At 40.1% G+C, this 18,404-nt stretch overlaps 2 protein-coding genes across 3 annotated transcripts in view; both read right to left on the bottom strand.

The window, feature by feature from the left end:
* Positions 1 to 18,108, bottom strand: part of HSPA14 (heat shock protein family A (Hsp70) member 14) — a 42,280-nt gene extending 24,172 nt beyond the window's left edge. The window contains exons 1-10 of one of the 2 annotated variants that reach the window (XR_006819645.1): positions 17,951 to 18,108; positions 16,532 to 16,612; positions 16,376 to 16,458; positions 8,012 to 8,060; positions 7,771 to 7,876; positions 6,876 to 6,966; positions 5,783 to 5,887; positions 4,541 to 4,702; positions 2,620 to 2,775; positions 587 to 689 (exon numbers count right to left, since the gene is read on the bottom strand). Coding sequence is in view for 1 of the 2 variants with exons in the window: in XM_046012313.1 (XP_045868269.1) it covers positions 587 to 689; positions 2,620 to 2,775; positions 4,541 to 4,702; positions 5,783 to 5,887; positions 6,876 to 6,966; positions 7,771 to 7,876; positions 8,012 to 8,060; positions 16,376 to 16,458; positions 16,532 to 16,612; positions 17,951 to 18,007 (993 nt within the window). In the remaining variant the exon portion in view is untranslated. The remainder of the gene's footprint in view (positions 1 to 586; positions 690 to 2,619; positions 2,776 to 4,540; positions 4,703 to 5,782; positions 5,888 to 6,875; positions 6,967 to 7,770; positions 7,877 to 8,011; positions 8,061 to 16,375; positions 16,459 to 16,531; positions 16,613 to 17,950) is intronic. The other variant, XM_046012313.1, reaches the window with a different exon arrangement.
* On the bottom strand, positions 9,732 to 16,584 carry LOC123946670 (zinc finger and SCAN domain-containing protein 20). The gene is made up of 4 exons (XM_046012314.1): positions 16,532 to 16,584; positions 16,376 to 16,458; positions 13,624 to 14,329; positions 9,732 to 13,110 (listed from the first exon to the last, which is right to left on the bottom strand). Exons 3-4 carry the CDS (start codon positions 14,321 to 14,323, stop codon positions 12,587 to 12,589), a joined length of 1,224 nt encoding a protein of 407 aa, XP_045868270.1. The 5' UTR covers positions 14,324 to 14,329; positions 16,376 to 16,458; positions 16,532 to 16,584; the 3' UTR covers positions 9,732 to 12,586.
* Positions 18,109 to 18,404: the final 296 nt, after the last annotated feature.

The raw sequence follows: 18,404 nt of genomic DNA, 5'->3' as shown, positions 1-18,404 counted from the left end.
ATTGTTAACAGTGAAAAAAATATACATTTTAAAGGAGTAGAAATAATCTTGGGGGGAAAAAGGAAAACATTAATAATTTGAATATTTTTGAAAAGTCTCAAAATACTTTGCTACATGAGCAAAGAGAAGCAGAATGGTGTACCAATTAAGAGCAGACTCAGGACCTACAGGGAGTTAAATCCTGGCTCTACTGCTAAGCACACGATCGCCAGGAAATTACTCATTTTTCTGTACCTTGGTGTGTACACTCATAAAATGGGGATAGATAAAAGCACCTGCCTCATAGAGTTGTTGGTGAGTATTCAATGAGTTAATTCATGTAAAATACTTAGAAAACAGTGCTTTACACATAGTAAACATGTAAGTATCCATCAGCTTTTGTTTACATCTCAAAAAATATACTGAAAAGAAACTATTCTTTTTTGCTAGGAAACTGGACCCAATATTAAAAAATTCAATTTTCCTTATTCTTTGACACAATCTCAGAAAATATTTAAATTAATAAAAATATTATTTCAATACAAGGGGCTATTTCCTGAATTCCAAGACTGATACTACTCCTAAAATAAAAATATAAAAGCATTACCTTGTTGATATCATCTGCTGTAAATCCAGTTTGTTCTAAGAGTCCTCTGATTGCTTCTATACATTTATTAAAAAGTGGAGAACAGAGAAGTTCAAATCTTGCTCTGTACACACATAGGAAAAGACATAGAGAAAAGGCTTAGTACAATTAAGACAATTTTTCTTGTGAAGAGTAATGCCCAAACCTAGTATAATGGTTCTCTTAAAGATAGGTTTATGATCAGAACAAGATATTAAACACCTAACAGTGTAATACCATGGTGGGGAGAGGACACCTACAAATGTATGAATTCAGTCAAATTCAGAAGATTCTTACCCATGGCTTACTTGTAAAAGCTTTCAAAAAACCTAAAAATAAATACTCAGTGTATGGTATTTCCAGCAAAGCCATAGATTCAAATTCAAACTCCATTTAGAAGCTTTCGCTATTTTTATACATTAAAGGTTTCAAAAATTATCTCATTTTTTTTCTTTATTAATCTGAGACTACGCTGTACGTTTTAGTTCTCTTACTCTAAGAAGCCTGAATGCTAACACATAATTTTAAGATCTATGATTATGAAAAATGTGTTCCCTAACTTTACACTAAACTTAAATGCAGATGACTGATTTTTAAAATTATTTGTACTATGTATACATATAGTTGAAATCTTTGTGATAAAGGCAAAATTTCCTTAATGAAAAATTACAAATTCTATTTCATTCCTGACAACCATGCAATAATACGCAAGCATATACTGAGTACTTGGACAAACTCACCATTAAGTTAGGAATTCTAGAAACAGAAAAAATACACAACACTCTGCCCACAAGGAGATTTCAATTTAACACCTTTCAATTTTTTGGGTCATAGTTTGAAATCTCTCTTGAAAGCTAACAGTGCTAATAGAATTTTCTGTGAGCCACCAGGCTTCTGAGACTATTGAGCACTTGAACTGTGGCTAGTGCTGAGGAATTCAATTTTTTATGTTATTTATATCTAATTAATTACAATTTAAGTAGCCATAGGTGGCTAGTGTCTATTGTATTGGGGACACAGAGGTAGAGTCTTCAGGAAAGCCCTGGGAAATGAGGAAGCTAAACTATAAGGACCAAATGAAGAGTGAATTTAACCAAATATAGTCAGTAGAATCCTAAAAATAATACTGTAATTCTGGAAATTATTATTATGTTTCCAAGTCACCTATTAGGTTGTTGGGAGGTTTAAACAGCGAACCACTGGTAGCTATTATTAGTGATAATAATATGCAAGGCAAAATGATAGGACAATGTCCTCCCTTTGGATTCTCTGAGTATAGGTGTAATCGCCTGTAACTGACATTTTGGATTATGTAAGATTAGGAAATTTAAAACAACTTTATGTAAATTAAACCTGTGTTTACTAAGTAAACACTAACAAAATTTAAAATGCTGACAACGGATGACAGAGGCAACAAAACCAAGATAGACATGAATCTTTGGTATCAGAATGTGACAGAGAGCATGAATTCTGGAGTCAAACTTGTGGGGTTTGAACCCCTGTCCATCACTAATATTATACATACTTACCCCATAATCCTGGGCAAGAATGAAACTTCTCTGATTCTGCTTCCTCGTGTGTAAAATAAAGAAAAGAATCCTACTTACCTCATTGGGTTGTTATGGGGATTTGATGAGTTAATATACATTATTACTTAGACTACAGCCTGCCACACTGTGTTAACTATTTAGTTTGACTAAGGACCGTTGAAACATGTGTAGCTCACATAAACTTAACCAACAACAAGCCTTTCTTTCAAAGATCTAGGATTCCTTTTTCACACACTGTTCTTCGTAGCTGTCGGTAATAGGGCAAGCAATCACATTACACTGTCAGTAGCTTTGAAGCAGTAACTTAGTCTAACAAGAACTCGACCTTGGAATAAAGACAAGAAAGCTCTCCCTTTACCGATGGCTAATAAATCTCAAAAGAACAAACAAAAGCCCTAAGTGAGAAAATTACACCTAAAAAAAAAGTCTTTGGGATTTTTTAGGTTTTTTGAATTTCATTTTTACCTGGACACATTGCAGTCAAAATCTTGACCTTCATACAGTGAGTCAAGGAAACAGTTGGCGCTTCCCAAGGTTGACAAAGAATGCTTTGCAATGTCAGCACTGTTCATCAACTTCATCATGGCTCGGGCATTCCCTCTCACATCATGTTTGAAGGATCTAAATGAAAAATACAGTCTTTGGAGCTTAAAAATTCCTGGGCCATTTATATATAAATTCTAATTATTAGATTCTATACATTAGAATTTATAAAAACTCAAATCTGGATAATGCCTACTAGGACAATATAATAAATTCATATTAATATCAGATTTTAGTAACTAGCTTTAAAACCCTTCAAAATGTCTGAAGAAATTCTTTGCAATTAAGAGTCTCCTCAAGAAAAAGAAATAATGAGTATTTTTTATACTTGGAATTGCTAAATTCTGTGACCATAATAACAGACTGTCCTTTGAAGAAGTAGAGTAGCTACCATCTTTTTGCAGATGCAATAAACAAGAGGATGACGGAATCTACAGTGACCAGGTCAAGTCTCCTATCTCTCTCCCTTTATAAATGCAGCACAATCATAGTTTAATGGTATAAAATGATCTGTCCAGCACTAAAAAAACAAAACAAAACAAAACAGAACTAAAAGGGTTGTTTTTTTTTTTTCCCCCTAAGATTTTATTTATTTATTTGACAGAGAGCGAGCACGAGAGAGAGCGCACCAGCAGGGAGAGTGAGAGAGAGAAGCAGGCATCCCCACCAATCAGGTAGCCTGACGTGGGGTTTAATCCCAGGATTCTGGGATCACGACCTGAGCTGAAGGCAGACGCTTAACTGACTGAGCCACCCAGGTGCCCCTAAAAGGGCTTCTTTAAAGAAATCTGACACATATAAAATATGTAAAATTACTATTTCTCTATCCCCAACACAAGTTAATTGTTAAAATTACTTGGCTCTGTCTCTAAACATGTGTAATAACTGGAACTGGTAGTCAAATGAACAACGTCTTACCCTGGAGTTGAAGCATCTTCATAACAAAAAGCAGTATAGGTCTTTACAAAACAAGTGAGAACCTACCTCTTTTTCAAGATGTTTTTTTACCCAGTCAGTTTAATCAAACTGATGAAAATACTGTTTTTGGCACTCCCCACGCCCCCAAAAAATTTTTTTTAAGAGTGGCAGTGTCTAAAATATAAGCTTTATTTATTTGGCTCATGATTTTGAATGGAATAATTACACCTAGAAACAAAATGGAAATAGTCCTTGTGACAGCAGGTTGGTAATTAAATAAACACTCCAAAGACACTAGGATGTGACCATGACGTAATGTAATCTTTACCAGCTCTAACCTTTTCAAATTTGTTTAGAAGTGAGCCCTCAGTGCCTGTACCCTCCATTAGATAATGTTATGTCTAGATAGACATAACAGCAGCACCTGAGGAATTAAGAATTTGAACTTGGAGACCCAAGTTCACACAGTTCAACATCTGGTGGGCCCTCACACTAAGTGAAAAGTCTGAGCACACTGTGCTGCGCAACTTGGCCTCTGCTTCCCTGCAAATGCTGGGAGAGCACAGGATAACACCGACATGAAAATATCCAACGCACTGGAAAGTAAAAACAAAAAACAAGTCCTCCTTCAAAGCAGTGCAATTTAAAACAGAAAAAAAAGCAGAACAAAAACCCTGAAGAGAAACTTCAATCACAACATCATCAAGGGCGCCTGAGTGGCTGAGTGGGTTAAAGCCTCTGCCTTCGGCTCAGGTCATGATCCCAGGGTCCTGGGATGGAGTCCCACATGAGGCTCTTTGCTCAGCGGGGAGCCTGCTTCTCCATCTCTCTCTGCCCACTTGTGGTATCTGTCTGTCAAATAAATAAATAAAATCTTAAAAAAAAAACAACACAAAAAACCGTCATCAAGTCCATTAATACTCACCTCTGAAACTCTGAAGCTAGGTACTGTGCTAAGGTTTCTGTGAAATGTGTACCTCCGATGTTATCATCAGTGTTTGTTGAAAGAACACGGTATATTCCACTGTTCACTTCCATGACGCTGACAGATAAGGATGTTCCTCCAAGTTTAAACACCAAAATATTGCTTAAAAGAAAAATAACATGAGTAAGTTATGAGAGAATCACACCGTTTTAAAGGTAGGTTGGACATTAGAAGTTAACTTAGTTTAATCCCTAATCATAATAAGGAAACTGAAAATCTCACGAGTCAACTTAGTTGTCCAAGGTCATCACTTAGTGCTGAATTAAACCTAGAACCCATAACCCGTATCTTCTGATTCAAAGTCAAAGTTTGTTTTTACTTAGTTGTACTGGTAAAATTTGATTTTTCTGAGTAACCAGAGTTCAAGATACTTTTCTTTTTAATTCCAGTATAATTAACATACGGTGCAAGATGCTAACCTTTCCAAGCAGAGATTTGTGATTATAACAAAACATAAGAGACTTAAATATAGAAATTTTATGTGCTAATATTGACCAAGTAACCACTATAATAACACGTTCTATAAAAAATCAAACATATGTAAAACTAAAAGCTAATTTCTGATATTCTACGATTATTTAGTTCACCTAAAACTGATTTCCTACTGATATAAACATATTAGTTTTTTTAGCTGTGAAATATGAGTAAGGTGAAACAACTAGGGAAAATTGGCACATCCATATTAATTTCCCTCCCTAAAGGTGTCTGTGTCTGTTCTATAAAGACAAGTTTTGACAACTAAATTAGGAGTATGTCTTACTATTTCATTACTAAAAGACGTCTCAAATCCTATGCTGGACTCTCCCCATCTCCTGCCAAGAAAAATGTATGTAAAAGTACTCACTGTTTCTAAACATGTTTAATAATTGGAATTGATGGAAAAATTAACAGTGCCCTAGCCGGAGCTAGAATTTGGTTGGGCTTATAAATTTCAAATCTTTCTCCAATAAAGATAACATGAGTGATAAGAGAAGGATAGGAAAGCTCAGTCTTCCCTCTCGTTATGTCCTTTTTCTGCTCTCCTAGGACGTCTTTCTCATCTATTTGAAAATCTCCAATGCAGTTTCAGGATCTTTTTATTCATGAAGGCTTTATTTATATAACAATCCCTACTGATATAAATGTAGTAATCTAAAATATTTTCTGCACTGAAAACCTTAAAGCTGCAAATATGCTTTTTACCTTTTTCCAGTGGGGCAGTCTTGTCCAATTCCATAAGCCAGAAGAGCTGCAGATGGTTCATGGATTAACCGCAAAACATTAAACCCAGCAGCTCTGGCTGCTTCCCTGTGGATGATTTGCGTTCAATAAATTTAATATCAACATGTTCATCAATACAACACATTCAAGTACTTTCTTAACAAAGAAAATAACGTGTGCATAGATGAAGTAAGGAAAAGGAAAGCTTTCAAAAATGCCCATGCTTATAAACTTTAGAGATTAATAATAAACAAATTTAAGTAATAATGTAATTAATTATAACATAATAAAGATACATAAATTAATAAACAAATTTATAATACATTTTGGAACTCTGTCCAGTTTCTTTAACTTAGGGTCACAGTTTTAATATCCCACAAGTTCAAGTAAATAACGCAATTATCTGTCCCAGAAGCAAGTCAGATGCTTGCCAAAGTCCCACATGAGACTCTATCCTCAAGGCAAAGGCATGCATGGTTGCCAATTATACCTGAATAATGACCCATAAAAACTAAAAATAAACCCAACTTTTTTTTTTTTTAAGATTTTTTTATTTGACAGAGAGAGAGAGAATGAGCAAGAGGAGCAGAGGGACAGGGAGAAGCAGATTCCTTGCGGAGCAGGAGCCACGTAGGGCTCAATCCCAGAACCTTGGGATCATGACCTGAGCCAAAGGCAGATGTTTAACTGACTGAGCTACCCAGGCGCTCCCCCCAACTTTTTGTTCAGATGTAAAGATTGAAGGTGAAGAAATTATTGCAAATATTTTCACTGCAAAAAACTGTGATTTTTATATAATTTCCACGTAAACCACTTAATCTGGTAATTAAAAACATTTCCAAATGAAACAATTAATAAGGTACATCTAATTTTATGTTCTTTTGGCATTTCATAAAAGACAGGAAATATTAATGATCATTACTAGACTTTTTACCATAGTAATTATATATGTAACTATAATCATCTGTTTACAAATACAATTTTATCGCCAAAGGTATTTTCAAATACAATTTTACCTTTTACTATGTTATGATATGAAATCTATATTTCCCTTAAGCAAATAAGATAAACTTACCCAAGAGCATTTTTTTGCTTTTCTCCAAAATCAAATGGAACAGTAATAACTACATCATTTGCATCTGAGCCCAGTACAGAATGTGCTGTTTCTGTGTATTAAAAAAATATAAAAATAAGTCACAATACTTTGCAGTTTACTAATTTGTGCCAAGGACCTTCTCACTGTAAAGATTTTCCATTTCACCTGATTGCCCACCCCACTCATTTTCTTCCCTGGCTCTCTTAAATTGTGAAGAACTTTCTGTGGTTTTGGAAGTTTGTGGACATGGAACTAGGTACTTTCCAAAAAGCCTGGCTCTTAGGCTTCAAAAATGGCAATTATCTCCCAAATTAGACTGGTTCGATTAAGAATGAGCTGCTAATCCATGAGTGTGAAGACAAGCAGCAAATTAGTTCAACACATTAAAAAGCTGCCTTCCATCCCAAAAATTTATAACATAATTCCAGAGCTGAAGTGAGCCTTATAAATACTCTACTCCAGAATTTTCCAAACTGTTCCACAGCACGCCACTCAGCTTCGAGCCTTTGTCAGAAGTGGTGGTAAGCCAGACCTGCTTCATCTGCCTAAATAACTGTTCAAGGAGCACTGTTAATCTTGAGCTAAATGTTGAGCTAAATCTTGAGATAAAATGTTCATTCTTCACCAAACTTATTTGGTCACTTTACTTTAAGAAGCTGTGAAAATGCCAACCTGGCCCAATCCATAACGTTACTTCTAAGGCAACCGAAGTCAGGGAAGGAAGTCAGTTAATCAAGGTCACACGGTTGGGTAGTGGCCCAGACAGATCTAGTGTTAGGTCTCCATCTGTTCCATCACCCTGCTTCTCTCCAGATCAAGAAACACCTCTAACTTTTTTTTAAGGTCAACTTTTAAAAGATCTTTTGCTCAATACCTTTCATCTTACTAAATATCAGTCTGGCAACATCTTCTGGGTTAACAAACTTTGTTCCTTCTCCGGTATCTACTTCGTATCGTAACTTTCCATTTTTTTCAATGACCTATCAAGGAAATTGTTAAGTGTGTTAGATGAGGAATAATTTTAATAAAAATACAAAATTTCAAAATAATATTATAGGTTATGGCTTTGGCAATTACTTTGTGTAATAGAGAGGTAATAATAGAACCATACTCACTAAACATTTACTTTCCTTGATGTATTTCTGAGCCTGTGGATCATCAGAGCTGTGCATAAAGATAAAGATAAATATTAAAATCAGTATTGTTGGTGTGTAATATTTAAAGATTATATTTTTCAATACCACTAAACAGATATAAAAATACAAGCAATTATTAAGTTGCCTAATATTAACAAATCATGATATAGAGGCTAGGATTAAATGGATATAGTATTTATAATGGTTAGTGATTCTATTAAAGTGTTAATCTTTACATTTGAAAGTAAATAGCTCTTATTTGTTCTGATCTTGCTATTAACAGATGCTATACATCTCAGGGCAATTTTTCATAATATCAGTGATTTTATGTCATATACTCTTTGGCCTATGATCTTGAAGACCCAATCCCTGAGATGAAAAGGGCAAGAAAATATTTCAAAGTAAGGGCAAACCAGAACACCTAGCACCATCTTTGTTTCTTGGCTTCTGAAGATGAATCAACACGCAACGTCAAAAAAGTTGAGCAAAAGTACACACGTTGTAAATGGAAAGGTGCAATATACTGCAGGTACATAGATCTATAATGTCCTCTACAAATTAAGTAGTAAATAAGTGTATGGAAATGAAAAAAGTAACAATGGGCATAATGTTGCTCAAAATACCAATTTGTGCAGACTACAAAAATGTTCTTACCTATTACCTCACTTGATCTTCACAACACTTAAGTGGGGTTAATTCGATAGGTATTATTTTAGAGAAAAGAGGTCCTTAGAGAATCAGTGACTTATAAGCTTCTAAGGGGTCTTCTCTAGTCGGTCTTCTCTAGCAGGCTAGTGCTGTTTGCACTTCACCAGCTGCCTCCCAGTAAGAAGGAAAATGCCTTAAGTACTCCTGCCCCTTTGAGCAGTGATAGGAGTCTCTCATCCTTCACATAATTTCATCTAGAAATTAAAGTCAACCCTTCCAGTTAACCTTTCTTCCAAGGTACAGCTGTTCCATCCAGGGATCAGTTTTAGCAAGAGGAGTTGGAAATGAATAGGGACTATCTGCTGCAGTTACTGAACACCTGAGAACCCTAACCTGTGTAAACAAAAGGAAGACAAAAGGGGTTTCCGATGGACTCATACAGCTCAGAAATCTGTCTAGAACCCTTTGATAGAGAGGAAAAGAGGTGAGGAGTTGCCCTAAGTCACAGGGTTAATTCATGGCAGAAGGGACTGGAATCCAGATCTTCAATACGAAGTTTAGTATTCTTTTCACCTAAGTCCTCCATCCCTTCCTTCCTCTAAATCCAATAATCCAGTATTTAGACTACATCCTGGACAACTATTTTAAGAGTAAGAAAAAAAGATGAAGTCTACCCATTGTAATTTTTTTGCACTGATGTAATTTCAGCATGACACTTAACAGTTGTTTTCTTCAGAAGAGAATTTCAGTCAACCAGGACAATTTACCCTGTTATCTGTAAACTATCTGTGAGCTATCTTAGACAAGGTAATTTGCCAGGAAAGCCTATAGGAATTATGGAATTTTAAGAACTTTTAGAAATGGAAAATTACTTCTCAACTGCCCTGCAAAGAGGGCCCTTCTCGTGTGAGGACAGGAAGCATAGAAAGCTCTTAGAGCCAGATACAGGCGAGACCCTGGGGATTAGCTGGTAAAGAAAAAGAAAGCAGAGCATGGGCGTGACAACACATGGTCATGGATATCGCCAGAAAGTAGCGGACTGACCCACAAGTACATACAAGTGAAAACTTTATTTGTCCACACCAGGATTAAACCACTTAACAGAAACACAAAGGACGGTGGGAAGTTGGCATACACAGCACCGCATTTACATCATGGTCTTTAGGTGGCCCGAGTGTTAATCCCACCACTGTATCACCACCTCTACAAGCAACGCCACTTTCTCTTCCTCGTCCTTCCTTAAATGTCTCTTGCACCGTCAGCAGGCTGTCGGACCTGGCACACGCAGCACTAATGTGCCCCAGGGTCTTCTTCCCCGTTACTGTCACAGCACGGCGCCTTCCGTGTCTGAAAGCGTTTTTACATTCATCTGTTCAATTGGCCCTCACGACATTCCTGTGAGGTAGGTAGGAGGGTCATTCGTTTCTCCCTCTGTGGGCGAGGAACCTGAGTCACAGAATGGTAAAAATGATCTGCCAAAGGACGGGCAGGTACGAATGGCTGGGCCTAGAGCTTAGGCAGGATTTCTGAGCTTGTTCTCACTCAGGGGTTCTCCCCTTAACACTATTTCGCCTCTTCTTCTGTTTATTTCATTAAGAAGTTTCACTTTAGTTTTATTCTCACGTGGTTATTTCGCCCAAAAATTTTTTCACAATACTACCTTCCAAGTTTTACTCCACTTTTGTTCTTTAGCACTTCTCTTATCTCAAATAAATCCCTGCCTATGTACCTTGCTACCGTTAATAGATTAATAGAGTACAGGCCTAACTCTCCTTCAAGTACTGCCCTGTTTTTCCAGAAAGTCTACATATCTACATTAGTGTTATCCAGTTATAAATGACACACATCCCTCCATATAAAGGCCTAAAACAATTTGAGAAAATGCACATGTACAGATATATACCCATTTCACTGCCTTAGTATATGCTTCTTTAAAGCAAGGAACCTATGTATGGTGTGATGCTTATTTAAGCTGAGTATATTAATAAATACTAGTATCACAGAGTGCTTCCTTAAAATACAATTGTTACCAATAATTCAAACATACAGTATGTGGCTGTAGCTGAAAACACTGCAATTAAAATTTCACTTCGCCTTTTTTTGTTATGCCACTTAAAACAATTTTTTTTTAGAACTGGAAGGTACTAGAAAAGTCATCTAGTACAAATCTCTCCTTTTAGAGAAACTGAGGCACAAACAGGGCAAGTCATCTGCCCGATGTAACAAACTGTGACAGGGTTAGAACCCAGTTCTAACTGGAGTCCAGTGTGTTCTACCACACCAGCTGCCTTCCACATTCATCTCCCACTCAGAACAGCTTGCTTGCTTGCTCTCTATTCATGGTTCCAGGCATATTCCCACTATTGTTTTGACTATTTCTCTATGGATCTGTATTGCCAGCTTTTAGGTAAGCACCTAAGCCTACAAAATATAAAACAGAATCTCTTCAAACATGCCTACACTTGTTTTGTTTACTTAATTTATTCTTAGCCTGTAGACTGGAGGAAAGCCTTTTAAATTCCAAGACTCCTATTTGTATCTCCTGAAAGTACTACCTAAACCACTTAAAAGCTTTAAGTTAGTTTAATGATGACCAGTAACAGCATTCTTTCTAAAGTAAACTGGAGTATGGCTCAACACCTTCCTATCTCCTAGAGAAGTATGTATGTTTTGGGAGGGAAGGGGATGTGTCTGTTGAGGGCTTTGTGCTTAAATGCAGTTAACTCTGCAGGCAGTCTTTATCCACACCATCCTCAATTGTTCCCAAAGCTGTCCTCTTACACCATATGCCATTAACAAGGTGAACGTCTGTTTAACACAGTATGAGGAAAAAGTGATTTTGCAAAGCTCCCTAGAAGGACAGTTTTCCAGGGCTTGCCCTCTGTAACATGTGAGACAGAAAAAAGGCTAACAGAAAACAACAAAAAGCTGAAAAATTCCAAAGCATTTGGAAAACAGATTCTAAATTGTTTTCATGTGTTGTTCAAATGATACCCAACCCAAAGACACGGAAGTATGCATATAAAGGAACCCAAAGGATATGGAATGCAAAGAATTTACTTACATTTAATGGTTTATAAAACAGCCAATACCTCATTAGAAATTATCAATATGAATCATAACACACAATTGTGGGTCCCTATCCATTCTGAATTATATCTTTATAGTGATAAGACACTAAGAACTAGTAAAATGGAGGGAATGACGGTTTGACCACAGAGTGCTTACTAGTAGGTATGTCACAGACACAGCAGTGAAAACGTAAGAGATAAAGGTACAAATACATGTATCTATATTAGCCTAATGAGCTACATAGAGGAATTAAAAAAATGAAGATCTTACAAGATGCAGTCAGGTTAAACTAGTAAAGATTCAAGCAATGAGGTCATGGTATACACCATAATTCTGTATCTTGTCAACTAATGTGCCTCACCCTAGCCTTACCTCGGCCAAGGTCATATGCATTAATAACTTACATGTATATAGTGTGTAGTGCTTTTAAACTTTCAAACTCTTTCACATCTATTAGCCATTTGATCCTCACAACAACCCTGTGAGGTAGGCAGGTCAGGAGTTATTACCTAGCCCCCATTTTACAGATGAGGAAACTGATGTAGAGGTAAACTAAACTGCCTCGCGTCAGAGGGAAAGCCACAGCTAACTAGCTCTCTGGACTCGGCTCCATCTGTTTTCTAGGAGACTGCTCCTCACACATCCGAGAGGTCTTTCACTTAGTGGAGAAGCTTGGGGAAAGCAACTAGCGTGGATCTTCCTGCCACCCTGCGTATTAACGGTTCATCCGCTCTTTTTCCCGAAGGACCTGTAAAAGGAGCCAGGATACCAAAAGGCAGGTGTTGGACCTGGGCTTCTACCAGTTTAGGAAAGAGACTCCTTTGCAATCAACTCCTAACTTTTGGTATTTGAAATTAACCTCTGAAGCAATTTTTCAAGCCCTAGCTGAAAAGCACCGGTGGCCTCTTCCACTGCCGTTGCCAAGCGTCTGACTGCGATCACGGCATCCCTGCGGAGCTCGTTGGCAGTGTCTTGCTGAGCACTGGCCTCCTCACCAATAGCAATCAGCCTGTCCAATTTTTCTTCCTCACGCTTTGAAAGTTCTCGTGCCAACCTCCTGTTTTCTGCCAACTCAGCTGCAATAGTCCTGGCCACTGACCGCCTTCTTCGCCTCGCCCACCTTGGAGGGGGCTCACTGGTCAAAGGCCTATCCCCACCAGAAACAAAAGGAACTCTGGAGGAGATGACCGGAGGCCGCTGTGTGGAGGCCACCCCAGGAGTGTTCCGGCTGGTACTGGCGCAGGGACTGGGCTCACCGGACACACCCAGTCTGGTCATGGGGCTGCTCTGACAGGGAGCAACTGCACCTCTGAAAAGGTGGTGGGAACTGCTGTAGCTGGGGGTCCCTTGAGAGCACCCTGAAAAACAAAGCAACAATGTTGCAAAGAGGACATTCCTGCGAAGGGAATGCTTGGAGCCAGCATTGGAGCTGAGACAATTACAACACTGTGGTAGTTCCTGGAAAGGCCTCTTTCCACAAGGGATTGGGAAGATTTCAATGCCTTGGTCTGGACACTTCCGCCGACCATTATCTTCCCTCCAAAACCTCCCCGCTGCCTTCCTGAACCCCTTTCCACGTAGCCAGCCAACCCAATCTCAATTCTCACGTTCCTATGCACCCACTATAAATAATGCCAAACGAGTCTGGTTCTACAGAGTACTTTTTCCACATTTCAAAAGATCTAATACCTTATATACCTAGGGCATTGCTTTTGAAGACCTGGAGCCCCTTACCTTACGAGAAGGCTTAAAAAAAAGAGGGCATGGGTCAGAAATGGAGACAAAGTTGAAGAGAACACCATCCAAATATATACTGCTGTTTAGAACCAAGTGACTCTGGTACCCCAATCCTTCACATGCTTGGGAGTTACCTGCACCCGAGGATTCATCCCAGGAGTCCTCGAGGTCACTGGTTTCTCGCATCTGGTCACTGATTCTCAGTTGACAATCCTCATCTGATTCCTTAACTGTTTTCAAGATAGGCTGATGATCTGCTGCCTGAGTCCTTTTTGCTCTGAGAAGGCTGGTGCCCTCCTCCCCTGGGATGTCAGAGGCCACTAGGTTCTGATCACAGTGCTTGGCCCAAGCAGCATCCTCCATTAAGTTGTCTGGGTCAGTCACTATCTGATTTCGGAGAAGCTGATCCAACGTATCATAAAACGGACAGTGCGGCGGATCACCCATACTCGTGGCATGGGCAACATACGCCTTTAAATACAACGCCTTCAGAACTTTAAACTTGGAGCGGCACTGACGTTCGGTACGGCGGAAGCCTTCCTGCTGCATTCGCTTAGACACAGCCTGATAGACATCCGCGTTATGATGCACAGTCTGGAGGCGCTGGATATACTCTGCCTCGCCTAGTATGGAGAGAAGAGTTCGCGTCTCCTGCCGGGACCACCGGATGCCAGCACTGCTATTGGAACTGGCCATAGTGGACCGGGACCTGGGCAGCAAGGTGCAAGTCTGAAGGTGTGGGGAAGCTGTGTGTGCTCTGAGTGTACTTCCAGGAGCCAGCCGATTCTTCCCTCTCAGGGCTAATTGTTGAGAAGCCAGGTCCAAGGACCGCATTTCTGGCTGGAAGGCCATAGGGGAGTGAGAGTTACAGGGAGGGCGTAAGGATAACTGTGGCAGCAAGTCAGGCAGTGCTACCTGTGAGTAGGGTGCAAACAGGCAGGACGCCAAGACCAAGAAAGCCCAACTGTGAGGGTTCGCCCAGGACAGGTACTGGACCAAGGGCTCGAAAGGGCCTTACTGGCTTGGTAAAAGGGGATTGACTTCTCCACAAAAGAGAGAGTGCTTCTGAGACCAAGACCTGGCACAACTGTGTCTATCTGTAAAAATCACACTGTCTTTTAAGTAGGCTAAGGGGGGAATACCTGGGCCAAGAGACAGTTCACTCTAGAGAAGTGCCAGCGGGACCACGGTGGACAGCAGGTCTGAAGAGCACTCATCCTTTACCAGCCTTGGCCTCAGCAGCCTGCTGTGGTTACATATTACATCTGACCGTCACCATGGCACTTTGTTAAAAGATAACTTTTGGGGCCAGAAAAGTAAGCTTAATTTCTTCCTGATAATACAAAGATTTTGCATGGTATGGCAGAACACAACCATATCATTACTATGATCATCTGCCCTAAAATAGCAAAATCCAAGAGGGCCACCAGGAGCTAGATCTACAGAAACGTTCTGTATTTTGACTGTATCAATGTCAGTATCCTGGTTGTGATAATATACTCTAGTTTTCCAAGGTATTAGCCTCCAGAGGAAGTGGTAAATCCAGTAATACATTGGGTCTCTCTGTTTTATTTCTTACAACAGTATGTAAATTTACAATGATTGCAAAATAAAAAGTTTAATTGAAAAAAAATCCATACTGTCGGCTTCTTTTAGTGAATATAGCTTCAAAGCTAATCCAGAGCTTTTGAGAGATTTTATAACCTGCAAATTTTGACACCAATTGATTTATTTTCAATATGCGTAATACTCAGTTTTGTCAACACATCAACGGAGAGGGGAGTATATTTATCATCACAAAAATTTAAATTCTGTCCAAAATATCATTTTTGACTTAGTGCACAAATACCCTAAGGAAAAAAATAAATCAAGTTCAATTTAACTAAATACAGGTAAGGGATAACAAAAATATCTGTATGTATAAAAGAAATAAATATTAGATTTATCCATAACCCCCAAATCCCAACATCAACATGGGGCTTTTATACTTAAATTCTCAACTGAACAAAGCAGAAAGGGAAGATGAACTTGGGGCTAAGAGTTAGAAGTCCTGAACTGCAGTCCTATCTAGCTCATCCCCCTACCTAACCAAGCAATTCCGTAACTTCTATGTGTCTTGATTTTCTCATCTACAAATGGGGAGGAATAAAACCTGCTTTACCAATCTTTTAGGGATTTGAGAGGATTAAATAATAGATGTGAAAGCACTTTGAAAATTTAAAAACACTGTATGAAGTATTACTACTCCAGTGAAAATGAAAACCCCTAATTATTATGGTAATCTATAATTTGAGGAGACAGAAGTCTGGAGAAGCAAGCCTCTTTAATCTTTTAATTAAAGATACAACAGATGATTAACCTGATTCTTATTTAAGATGTTAATTAAGCTGTTTCTCTAATGATTAAATTTGTAAGCCAACTGGAAAAGTTAGTTCCCAGAAAGTGTCACAAAAGGACCTGAGAAAGAAAATCAATAGCTTCTATATAAATTATGACCAATTGTAACAAATTTTGCAAAAGTCAGCTACAGTGCAGAAAAGACTTCAACTTCCCACAAAATCTTTCAAGTTCCCTCTGTCATGTAAAAAGATGAAAAGTCCAAATTACCACTTCTAAATGAAACATTATCAAGCTATACGAATGTAGCCATTTATCAATAAAAACAGATCTCTGAGCAAAAAAACAAGTATCTGAGTGAATCCCATCCCTGAAAAATACAACACTAATCATCAAAAGAAAGAGCCTACTGGGATAATCTCTGAAATGATTCAATCATAAAAAGCAACAAAAAAACCAAACTGATGTTTCTAGTTTCATTTCACATTATGCTTAGAATGTATGAACACATTTTATTTCTATATGTAAAAGTATTATTCTATTCCATACCTTCTGCCAAGGATCTGCTTTACTTTCATTACTGTATTTGAAATATTTCTTATTCTACTCTGTTTTGCTGCCAATCCAACAACCTGAAAAAGAACAACATATTACAATGCATGTAATTTTACTTATTTCAAAATACAAACATGAGGGAAATAGTACCTCTTCATTTTCTGTGTAAGCAACAACAGCTGGAGTAACTCTGTCACCTGCATCATTTGCAACCACATCAGCCCGGCCATCCTGGAAAAAAAAACACACAACTCTATTAGATCTTGGGGGGGGGGGGGGATATAGACACACAGACAGACACACACACACACACAAATAGTCTCATCAGACATATGCGGGTCAGTTTTACCTTGCCATACCTGTAGAAAAAAACCACTGTATCAATACTTTAAACTTGCAGATTTAATTGCCACTATTAATTTCCTAGATTTTATATAAGGTCAACATTTCACAAACAACTGCCTCATTTTTTCAATCTGCTCTAGTCAATAATTGGATCAAACATAATAACTTTCCTGTATACAATAATAAGACTTATTATATCACCCTTTCCAGTTTTCTCTCTTTCCTGACAAATACATCTTTCTTCTTTTTTCCATGTACGATGAGGTAGCACTAAATCCCTTTGGTTTTTCCTTCCAAATCACTTGACATTTAAATGCAAGACTAATATCAGGGGAGTTCATTATTATTGTTCCTTCCACCTCCCTACTGATGAGAAGCAGACTACAATTCCTTGTTACCCCTCACTCACGAAAGGTCAAGTCAGTAGAGCATGCACCACCAGCTCGCTTCATAAGCTTCACGGGATCATCAATTCCAGTTCCAGATCTCGACCACCCGGCCCTTTCCTGGCAACCTTTGAAAACCTCCGGGTCGGGATGTTCAGGCCCACCTCCGGGCCAGCAGCAGCCCTGCGGTCCCCGGGGCCCATCCCCCTCCGGGCGTCCAGCATCCACGAGGTCCTCGAGACCCCTCCGGGGCCTCCTGCCGCTCTGACATCCTCGAGACCTCCCAGGCCCCTGCTGCCCAGACAGTTCCACCGACCGCCCCTTCCTCAGACGTCCAGCGCCCACGAGGTCTTCGAGACCTCTCCCGGCCTCCTGAGGCCCTGACGTCCCCAGAACCGCCCCTCTCCCGGCCTCCCGCATCCCTCATGTCCCTGAGACCCTCCAGGCCTCCTGCTGCCCTGACGTCCCCGGGCCCGCCCGACTCCGAGCCTCCAGTGCCCACGACGTCCCCGAGATCCCTCTGGGCCTCCAGAGGCCCTGACGTTCCCGGGACCGCCCCCCTGCAGGCCCCCTACGGCCCGGACGTTCCCGGACCCCGCGCGCCCGCGTCCTCACGACCTCTGCCAGGGTGCAGCAGCCTTTCCGGAGGAGCTGCGGAGGACCAGGCCGGGTCCGCCCGGTCCTTCAGCTACAGATTCCCCGCTATAATGCCTTTCCGCACGACATTCTTAGGCCGGCGACACGCTGTTCACAGCCCCACAAGAGACCAAAGGACTTGCCCCGCACCCGGAGAACTGGGGGGCCATCAGGCGGGAGCCCAGCTCCCCCAGTCCCTCACCTTATAGACGGCCACGCAGGCTGATGTACAGCCAAGGTGAACTCCGATGGCCGCCATGAGGCGGCAGAGAAGGCGGCAGCAGTAACGAGTGGTCTCCCCGTGGCAACAGCTTTGGGCCTCGGAACAGCCCCATCAGGCACCGCGGAAACTTCACGTTCCCGCCCGCCCACTGCGTCCGGTCCATCCGCCGCGGCCTCCCGCGTCGCCACCAATCAGCGTGAAGCTTTCGCCTTTCCTTTCCGACTGCGGGCGAATAGCTTTACTGCGTCCTCCCACCCCAGCCCTGCCAGAATCGCAGCGCGTGTGCGATATTGCGCACGCGCCAGTCCGGGAGGGAGTGGAAGGGATGTCTTCGTTCCCCCCCTTCTAGTTCCTCCTTACGTGAAAGCCAATGGAAACTCGTGATTGAATTGCGTCATTTGGCTCAGCAACTCCCGACAGATTCCACCAAAGG

This window comes from Meles meles, chromosome 7 (genome assembly GCF_922984935.1).
Source record: "Meles meles chromosome 7, mMelMel3.1 paternal haplotype, whole genome shotgun sequence".
Lineage (NCBI taxonomy): Eukaryota > Metazoa > Chordata > Mammalia > Carnivora > Mustelidae > Meles > Meles meles.
This window is presented reverse-complemented; position numbering and strand designations above follow the sequence as displayed.

Coding starts and splice junctions, on each gene's coding strand:
- LOC123946670 (XM_046012314.1), bottom strand. CDS start 14,323: ATGCGGTCCTTGGACCTGGCTTCTCAACAATTAGCCCTGAGAGGGAAG. Junction 13,111..13,623: donor GGATGAATCCTCGGGTGCAG/GTAACTCCCAAG, acceptor TTTGTTTTTCAG/GGTGCTCTCAAGGGACCCCC.